The sequence below is a fragment of the Trematomus bernacchii genome, unplaced genomic scaffold (assembly GCF_902827165.1).
Source record: "Trematomus bernacchii unplaced genomic scaffold, fTreBer1.1, whole genome shotgun sequence".
Classification (NCBI taxonomy): domain Eukaryota; kingdom Metazoa; phylum Chordata; class Actinopteri; order Perciformes; family Nototheniidae; genus Trematomus; species Trematomus bernacchii.
Window position 1 is genome coordinate 744,624 of NW_022987342.1, and position 10,910 is coordinate 755,533.

General features: G+C 37.6%; 1 protein-coding gene across 1 annotated transcript; it reads right to left on the minus strand.

Moving 5' to 3' along the window:
• Positions 1-381: 381 nt before the first annotated feature.
• LOC117482492 (coiled-coil domain-containing protein 151-like) lies at positions 382-8,820 on the minus strand. Its single transcript, XM_034130582.1, is given in 14 exon segments — positions 382-1,443; positions 1,517-1,604; positions 2,820-2,969; positions 3,399-3,555; positions 3,648-3,808; positions 3,893-4,042; positions 4,971-5,093; positions 5,369-5,494; positions 6,778-6,864; positions 6,866-6,880; positions 7,606-7,799; positions 8,096-8,171; positions 8,318-8,439; positions 8,653-8,820. Coding segments are annotated over 14 exon segments (1,653 nt in total). The 5' UTR covers positions 8,732-8,820; the 3' UTR covers positions 382-1,318.
• Positions 8,821-10,910: the final 2,090 nt, after the last annotated feature.

Sequence of the window (10,910 nt, forward strand, 5' to 3'; positions counted from 1 at the left end):
TTTGAGAAAAGTTATTTATTAATCATCAGTGAATACTTTTAATATTTCTGAGATATTTGATTTAATAATATGTAGTGTAGCATAGATAGACAATCTTTGTCGTTGTCAAAATATTGGGCAGGAATACAGTTATAATGCATTTGCCAAATGTGTGATGAAATGTATTGTAGGTTATTTTGTAAAAAAATATTGACCTATGTTTAATGTTTGCTTTTTGTAGTTTTTTATTCTTCTGTGTGTGTCATGTGACTGAGTCAAATCCAATTAAATATTGATTTTGTATAAATAATCTATTTTTCTATGATAACATTTTCTGTCTTATTTTAGGAGATTGATTTTATGTGGGCATGTTGTTAATTCTTTCTTCAGGACCCCATTTTCTTTTAAATGAATGTGATTTTGATTTATAACGGATAACTATCAGCACACAAATGCAATTCTACAGGAGCACCAAACCCTTAGAATTAAACAATAATGTATTTGATCAATCATAGTTGTCTGTCTGGTTGAATTCTGTATGACACTCAATGGCAGATGTATCAGTTGGACAATTAAACACAGAGAACATGATTGAGTTACACTCTGATGTTTTGCTTTGCTAATTATAAGAAAACCAAACAATCCACCTAACAGCAACCACAAAGTATTTGAGCAAAGAGGCACATCTATTTCTGACATGCTGAGCATAGCAGAGATCGTTCAGGTGTTGACGCTCACATGTTACGGTATGCTGGGACAAAGCAAATGTGTCTCTAGTGTCAACGTGATTCACTTGGCTGGATTTGTCAAAGGTGTTGGCTTTCAGGGACCTGTATCATTTCTGAAAGGTACAACCCTATTACGTTCACGATGGATAGCAGGACAATAACGGAGAAAGCCTTCAAGCAAAAGTGACTGGTTTCACCCACATTTATGGTCAGATTATACCAAAAAAAGAAAAAAGTAAAAGCAATATTTGTTTATATATTTGTTTAATATGTTAATATTATAAGGGCACCATGCAGAGTGTGGACTTGTGCACTGTGAATAGAAGCAAAGGACCAATAGTTTGTGTAACAACAGAGAACCTTACTGTTGTCAAAACACACACTTATACAACACATTTCAAAGGTACTAACATATATTTAAACAAAAATCATCGTAGAGCTTTTTAATTGGGCTAATAATTCATTTCTAAAAAGATATAATCTCATTTGTATTTGTCAAAGATTTGTAGCAACATTTAAGCAAATTCAAATAATTTTAATTTGAGCGGTGAAACATTAATATAGCGATTTGAAATCTGGGTCCTGAGATCAGAGTCCTGACACTGTAGCGATCAGAATTTGCCCTTCTTCTACTTCCAGGGCTTCTTCTTGGACTTGGACTCAATGATCATCTGAGAATGGCGCTTCAGTGCCTCGCGAGACATGACGTCAGCCTCGTCCTCTTCACTGTCGTCCTCTGAGACACAAACATGGGGAGTTTAGATTGTGTGCTGGAATTGTTCTGTCTGTGTTTGTGGCTTCCAACTCACCGTCATTGAAGAGGTCCAGACTCTGATCCTCAGGCAGCTTGACGCGGGTGTTGTACTCCGGCAGCTTTCCCTCAATCCTGACATAGAACTGCTCAGAAAAATAGCAACAATTATGTTGAAGATGTATGTTTTATTTTAATATGACTCCTCAAAGTTTCTCAAATAATCTGACTTTACGTTGGTCTTTTTATCACAAATGCAGAATGAAATGTGAAATTTCTTGTAAATGCCCCCTCAATGTTTTAACATCCAACAGTCTGGAAACATTTTGGTACATGACATGTTGAGATGATGTCATGTCAGGCAGAAACATGGCAGATGAATGTAAATCAAATCAAACACTTCTTTGAAGCATCTCTGTTGGTGCCAACTTTGGAAGTGGGACCGTCCGAGCAGCATGTGAATGCACCACAGCTGAGGTCTGCGCTCTCCAGGTGCCATTCTAGTTTTTCACATGAGGCTCTCTTTTTGAAGTCTTATAATATAAACATAATTTCACATGTATCTAAAATGTCCTATTCCATCTTTTTGAAAAGAACTTGAAAAGAGCCAGTTTGAAGTTGTAGGAGAGATTTCTTTCTTCAGATGTATACAACAAACCACTAACCTTTGTTTTTGTAGTTTTTACATTATTATACTGGTCCTTTATATATGCCTTGTATTGTTAACGTAGTTTGGTGTAGGATAAGTGGAGGAGTTTTAGAGTCATGTCTATGCCATGTAACTGATATGATGAGCAGTACAGTAGGTTTCTAGAAGGAAAAATGTACTTTGTTATGGTAGAGGTGCAACCTCTTGACCGGGACAGCCAACTAGTTTCTAACGGTAGCTTTGAATCAAACAAAACTAGAATCTGGAAGATATCAGCTCACAGTTACGTCAATTACAAAGATTATGGCCTCTCAAAATGGATCTGAGGGTAAAACAGTCAATGTCATTAGCAAATGGCCTTCAGACTGGTACACTCTGATATCATATGTTCTCAAACAGAGAGGGTGCTGTCGAGCATTGGTAATCTGGAACAAACACTTCAGGTGGCTCTAACGGCTGCTTTTCCATTCAGATAAGATATGCACGCACAGCAGCTTCCATGCTAACATGCTCAGCCATGCTGTGTTCATGTGTAGCACTGTGCACTGTATGCGTCAGCAACACCTCCATGCCAAAATCTGATTTTTTTTTTTATTCCGGTGAATTTTTGTGCACCAATTAAAAAGATTGATATGTCTTCATTTACGTCAGGGAAAAAAAAACAGTGCCTGTATTTCTTGAATGAGTGTATATGATTGTGGCGTCGACTCACTTCCTCTTCCTCCATCTCCTTCATGATAGCAGACACATCCTTTCCTCGAAGCTCCTCGTGCAGTAACTTCAGCTTCAGCTCACACTGGGTCATCAGCTCTAACACAAACTCATCTGAGTCTGGAGACACTTCAGCCACCGTGTCCTCTCTCTGAGAGAAACGGAAGAACGGTGAACACACATACTTATGATTGTCAACACACCTTTTGAGAGAAATGGAATAAGAACCAAAGATGGATGCGTTGGTAGGGAATACGTAAATGGACAAATATTAAGGAAAATACAGATTATAAGATAACCCTATAGACATATTTTGTAATTGAATATAAGAGAGTAAAACATTTATTAATTAAAAACTAGATTCCGTAGTTTTTTCCCACTTTTGTTGTAGTTCCTTGTTTGTCTTAATTGGCCTTGTACTGCTACCTTTTTCTCACAATTTAGCTTCTGTATAAGCACAAATATATGAAAAAGTCTTGAAGAGGACCGTATATTGCATAAAAATGTAATTCCTTTAAAAATAACAAGTAACAAAAACAAGTGGCAAAAACATAGACCTACAGCCTGAGGTGGTATTTACCAGCGTGATGTGTTGAAGTTTGTCTGCGAGGTGCTCCACTCCGGCTTGCACAGTACTGAGGGCTTTCACCAGCCACTCCAGACGCTCCTTATCTGCATCACACCTCTGCTGCTGAGCCTGCAGCTGCAGCTCACACTCCTCCAGCATCTGTCTGTCACTAAGAAAACACACACACACAGAGAAAGAGCTTGAGAACAAACACTACAGCTGCATGCAGGCTTTTGTTCCACTTCTGTTTGAGTGTCTCACCTCGAGAGTTCAGCCTCTCCCGAGTATTTCATGTCCTGGAACTGTTGGTCCAGGAGCTCCTTCTGCTCCTTCAGCTGCTGCAGCACCGTCTCGTTCTCTCCCTTCAGCTTCTCCAGATGCTGGTGTGTCTCCTTCTGTGAGATGAAGCGCTCCACTATCTCCTACACACACATGACATTTTTTTTTTTACAATATTAATACAGTACACAGTTCACAGGCTATCCTTCTCTTTTTCTCTTCCACACCTGTATGTCTGTGACTCCCGTGGCCTCCTTGATGCGTCGGAATGCCTCCTCAAAAGTGGAGATGACCTTGTCCTCTTCGCCTGCTATCCTGGGGCTGCTGCGCTGAGCCTCGCTGCTCAGCTCGTCGGGCTGCATCGCTGTTCTCTGAGCCTACAGGTGCCGCAGGTTAGAAAACGCATTTCATTATAAAGAATGTCTCTGTTTCACTGAAAATATATATTTTGTAGCCTTTTCAATGACGTCCATAGCTTTAATGAATTGTAAGCATATTTAAAATGCATTATTTTCTGCTCACAGAACTGTGTAAATAATTATTTAGAAATGAATGAATGTTCATAAATACTTCATCATTCCTAGTCACTGACTTTTTGATATAGTTCTCATAATTGTAATACTTTAAAATCACTGTTGCAAGATAATAACTGGGTATTGTAGCGGCTAAAGTACAAGGTAATAAAACAGAACATTTGATTTGTTTTTGTTTTTTTGTTGTGATCCAATAATAATAACAACATAAAAAACAATGCACAAAAATTATAGTCTTACTTTGGATAATTTTTCCTGCATAAGATTCAGGATTTGGAGTGGCAGTTTTTATAAAGTTTCATTTTCAGTTTTCAGTGGATATTTTGGTCGATTTCGGGATTAACTGCGTTTTAAATGAATTATTACATTTTACAATGAAAGCCACGTCGGAGCATGGACGGGCTTTCACATGAACTACATCGGAACATCTGCAGTGTGTGCACGTTTTCCCTAGCTGCTGAATAGGACAATGGCCTAACTATGGGAGTGCTAGAGTCATTGTTTCACATTTGATTACTCCAATTTCACTACATCATTTTGATTATGACGTTTTATGATTTATGTGCTAAAAAGTTATAATAAAATGCTTTGTAATGTAAAATTGTGACAAAGCATTATGAGTGACTGATTAAACAGTGCTAAAAGCAGATGAAAATGCATTATAAATATGTTTGTTTTGCATTTCTGATGGTGATCAGAGAAGAGATCACCACCAGAACAAAACCATTCACTACGATAAAGTGTACAATATACACCTCTGCGTTTTGCTCACCCTTCTATCGGTTTTTTCAGCCTGGGCCTTGCGCTCCTCTACCTTCTTCCTGTAGCTTGCTATAATACGCTCTCTCTCCTTGCGCTCCTTGCAGAGACATTCCTCCAGCTGCTGCAAGTCAGCCTGCAAGGCAGAGCAAATGGAAGAAGAGATTTAAAGAAAGTTGAAAGAAAATAGCTGTTTGCACACCGCATAGCGATGAGGTAGGCTCATTTATCTGTACTTGTAAATGCATCAAAATGAAAATGACAAAACACTGAAAAATGTTTTGTATCCGCTTCACTTGTGACTCATATCACTTATTATATTAGTGTAAGTAATTATGAGTGAATCATTTTTGTTACGCCTTTACTGGCACGCTGCAAACTCATATAGGAGCAGAGGAGGGTTACAGGAACCTTAGCAGCTTCCTTGGAGAGCTGAGCGTTGTTGTTCATGATCTGCTTGTCGTGAAGCTCCTCTCTGTGCTTCAGGATCTCTGCCTCCAGACTGTCCAGCTGGCCCTGGAACGTCAGACTCTCATGCTGAAGTGGAAAAGTGAGAGGTAAACAAAAGAGAGGACAGGAAATAGAAAGAGTGAAAGGGGTGGGGAGAGGACTGTTTACAACCACTGTATGAATTATTTACTGGCTAATCTTTAGGTTTGGAACAAAATAACCTTTTAATTAACACCTGCATTAATAATGAAACTGATAAGAGGGTGGAGTGATTTAAGTATCTCAAAATCACCCTGGACAATAAGCTGAGCTTTGAACAGCAAAGAGCTGACATCATACACAAGTTATTGTTAAGGGATTTTTGCCCATATTTATACATTTTTGGTTTACTCAAAATAATTACATTTGGCACCAAATCTGTTTATCAAAGGTTCTCAAGACAAAATATGCTGCAACAGCTTAAGAGACATAATCATAAGGTTATAAGCCCTTTTTTACACTCTAGACTTTCTTTTTGAATTGGTGCCTGATCAAAAAACTATTTTTATTTCTGATTTATTACTAGGAAAACTTGACACACAGTGCCAACCTGCATCTTTAAAATAATATTCAGATTCACAGTTTCAAAGGATGAACACTATTTTGTACAGTATAGCACATACTGTTGACCTGCAAGCTCACCCAAAGGATACTTAAACGTGTCTACAGTATGTGGGTGTCTAAGGGTTAAAATGTATAACTGGCAATAGCTTGTTGAGTGTGTTTGTTGTTGTTCTGCCTGGATGTTGTTGTAGATCAGCTGCTCACCAGCTAAACCACAAGAGGGGTTAACAGGTTTGCCAAAAGATTTCCTACAAACCACCTCAGCTGCCCTTTATATGGAGTGGCAGCTCTACAGTATGTTTGATACAATGTGGATGTTGTGGTAAATATGAATCCCTCAATAAATCTTGAAGGAAAATCTCAAATTAAAGTCTAAAGGCTTGATCTATTATTTCACTCAAGTTGAACTGGATAACAACATTACCAGCATATAAGTGTGAACAGATTGATGTGCATTCTAACAGTTGGAATATTTGTAAAGTTAAGTAACAAACTACAAAATTGAGGTCAAGTTGAGAGCAAACAAAGGTAAAGTGAGCGTGGGACAGGAGGTACTGTAACACTGTGAAAGTCTCACTCAATGTTTATTTATCACAAACACAGTACTAACACTCTCATAAGGGTGTCTGCTAATGAGGAATGCACAGTTACAATATTTGTACTTACTACTTACATAAGTTTCTTGGGCAACTTAACTTGCTGAACAAGCTGCATACCCCTGCAAGTTAAGATGAAACCAAACTATATTTTAACAGTGTGTGACTCACCTGCAGGTGACTTTTGAGCTTTTGATAGGTAATCATGATGTTCTCGGCCTCCTTGCACTTAAACTGAGTCTTTTCCAGACTGTTCTCCCAGCGCCCGCAGTTTCTGAAGACACACACACACACACACACACACACACACACACACACACACCACACACACACACACACACACACACACCACACACACACACACACACACACACACACACACACACACACACACACACACACACACACACACACACACACCACACACACACACACACACACACACACACACACACACACACCCAGTTTTACTGAGCGTGTACTATTCTGTCTTATATTTCATTAAAGGGGCCCTCATTTTCAGGTTTCTATTATATTTGTATTTTGTATGCCTCCACTGTGACATGTTTCCATGCTTGAATGTTCCAAAAGGTCTTAATTTGTTCTTATACTGCCTGTGCTGCAGCTCCTCTTTTCACCCTCTGTCTGAAACCAGAGCCCAGAACAGCATCTGTTGTATTTGGTCAACCGCTTAAAGATGTCCGGCCCCTTAGCCTATCACGTAGAATAGCCAATAGAAGAGCGAGGGGTACATAGTGATGTCATTATGTTAAAGAAATAAACAAAGGAGTCCAATGGAGGCGTTTCAGGCAAACTCCTTTTGAAGCTAACTTTGGGATTTTAAAATTAGCAGACCGTTTACAGGCACAATAACCTATATAACACACTACAGGAAAGGGAAAACCCCCCAAAAGCACAATAGGGCCCATTTAAGAGTGAACATTAGCATAACAGATTTTCTTTTTCAAACATTTCTGCATGAGCTTGAGAGGTATCCACCATGGCATCTTCCTCTTTTTTCCGAGCTCTAGTGTCGGCAGACACTGCTCCACTGCTGCCCTCTGGTTTACTCCTCTGGTATTCCTTCTTCAGCTCATCCAGGCGGCACTGGAAGGTCTGGGTGGTGTGTTTAAGGGCGTTGAGACGCTTCGTCTTGGACAGCACTCTCTGGTCGAGCGTGGTCAGGGCTGCCTGAGAAAAGAGTATTGGCAGGGAGAGTGTGGTAAAGCTATAATGGAATAAGACATTTTTCAGCAAGCTGCCATGACCATGACTAAAAAATTGAGTTTGCTTAAATTACATAAGGCTTGGATCATTAAGTCCACTTGGTAAGCAGGTACTGTACAAGCTATATTCATTGAAAAAAGTCCCGGACATACATACAGATGTTGGGGGAACTGTCCTTTTATCTGTGGTAAAACTTATAGTGCAAATAGTCCAACAACATATTTGCGTTTTTTAGTAATAAATAATGCTTCTTCCTCTCACCTTCCTGACATGTTGCGGTAGGCATCCTTCTCCAACCCTCTGTTCTGAAAGGCCACTTTGATGATAGTTGCATCCCCCTGTGAGCAAGACACCAGGGGGTACAAGAGTGTTATTGGCAAGAAAGTCAGTAATGGGGTTTTACTGCTCATTTGACTATAATATTGATGAAAGAAAATAAGCAAAAGAGCTGGGAAAGTTCCCTTTCTATTTTTAAAGGACTTACAGCGTTTACGTCGGCCATTTTCCTGCACAGCCTCTTGTTGCCCTGCCTCAGCTGGCGGATGGTTTCTCGGTTCTTCTTGATAGTGGACTGAGAGCTCTCATAGTACGCAGTTCTGTCGCCCTCTGGTGGACATACATAATTATGACACTAATACACACGATACATATGGAGAACTCGTGTAATTATTCACAAATTACACAGCTAATTGCTGTTTATCTGGTATTAGTGTATGTTTTTACAGTGGCTAGTCACAACCATAAACGGAAGCTAACGTTAGCTACCTAGCACCTGCCTTAGCTTGAACAGAAGTCGACGCTAAGACCAAACAAACTTACCCAGAAGTTGTATTTTACGCTGCATCTCCGTTATTTGGTCATGCAGCGGAGGTTTCATTGAGTCGGCACTGAACGGCATTTTGGTGCTGAGTTATTGTTGTACAGGTAGGCAGCAAATACAACCCGACAACAGTCGGCGTTAGCCTATCTTGACCTGCACGAAGACTTCTGGTAGTCTCCAGTGTTGCCTAGCAACCTGTACACTAACGCTGAAGTCAGGCTCCTCGTTTCAAACTGAGCCACGGAGGCGATAAGTAACTAATTACATTTACTCAAGTAGGCTACTGTACTTAAGTACAATTTTAAGATACTTGTACTTTACTTGAGTATTTCCATGTTATGCTACTTTGTACTCCTCAATTCAGAGGCCTGTACTTTTACTCCACCACTTTTATTTAATAACTTTAGTTACTTTACATATTTGGGTTAATGATGTGAAATATAATCAACACTTAAATCAGACTTTAGTTACACCTGGAGTAAATTCACAAGCTACCATGCAGTATATAGACAGGCTGTTGTCCATCATGGATAACCACCCATCCTCTCCACCTGCAGCTGGACAGACAGCGGAGCTCCTTCTCCAACAGACTGCTGCATCTCCGCTGTCACAAGGACCGATACAGGAAAACATTCCTGCCCACTGCAATAACTCTGTACAACAAATCAACTCTGGCTGGCAGAGAACTCTCTGCTCCATAGCTTCTCTCTTCACTGTACATATATATTCAGTTTAATATTTAATATTCCACCTGTCACATACTCATATATAATACCTTGCTTTATATCTTGTTATTGTTAATTTGAATATTCAACATGTATATTTTCTACTTTCTTGTTTATTTCTTGTCTTTTAATTTGTACAATGCCATGTCTTTATATATATATATATATATATATATATATATATATATATATATATATATATATTAAACTAGCTGCACCTTTACCAGCTTGATAACACTTTAATGCATCAATAATTATAATAAAAACATATAATATATATTATTCTGAAATGGGTCAATTTGCATTATTAGTTATTTTACTTTTGCTACTTTAAGTATATTTGTATGCCAATACTTTTGTACATTTACTTGAGTAACATTTTGACTGCAGGACTTGTAACTGAGTATTCCTACTCTAGTCTAATACTTCTACTTTTACTTAAGTACAAGATCTGAGTACTTCTCCCACCTCTGACTGGACCTTTAGTTTATTTTACAGACATTTTTTTTCATGTGCTAAATATAATAATGATATGTCTTTATTGATCAAACACCATGCTTAAAAATACATTAATTAATTAATTATGAAAGATCAGCTTGAATATTCTAATGTTGATGGTCGTAAAAGTGGGATACATACACGAAGCCAATTCTTACTAAAAAAAAATATTTCCAAACTAAATGTAGTGTTTTCTTATGAAATATAATTAAATATAAAATAACCTATGAGGATCATTGTTTTAACTAATTTGTTATGCACTCTTGAGGGCTAATTCTGGCACGTAGAGCAATATTTATTAATTGACACAGTCCATGCAAATAAACTGTAATGCTTTTACTGGCAATAAATAAATAAATAAATACATTTAATAAATAATCTTCCATATGGACAAATATAGGAAGCATGAATTAATAACTTTTTACTGCCATTTCACTGATTATTATTTGATGTCTAAAACTAAACTTCTTTCATAACTTTACATAATAAAGTTTACGTTTCAAAGTAAATACATTATGGATTAATTATACAAATATTAATAACTTACTAACTTATATATGTGTAAGCTATTAATATGTATAAGTATGTTCTTTTATTTATTAGAAGATCTCAAATATTTAATGGTCTCATTTAACAAACGGACAATTCTTCAATAATGATTTTGTATCTAAATCTTATATGTCAGCATTATCAAATAAGAACAACACTTATCAAATCAAATAATAATCTAGGATTATTGTGTCAGAATAAACCTAAGAATAAGTGACCTTTCCCCCTTTGAACACTTATATGGCAACACACATTTTATTAAGATTTTATTAATTTCTGAAGAAATTACAATTAGTTTACAACAAAATGAAAAAGAACAACTTTTACAAATTCATTACAGATATGTTTTATATGAACACAAAACAACATAGGTCCATAGAAATGAAGACTGCAAGTCCAAGTAAAATCACTTGGTTCATTTGTAATCTCTTAAGGCTTTGAGAAACATACTTAGCTTGTATTAGCCTGCGTTGAGCAACTTTGGT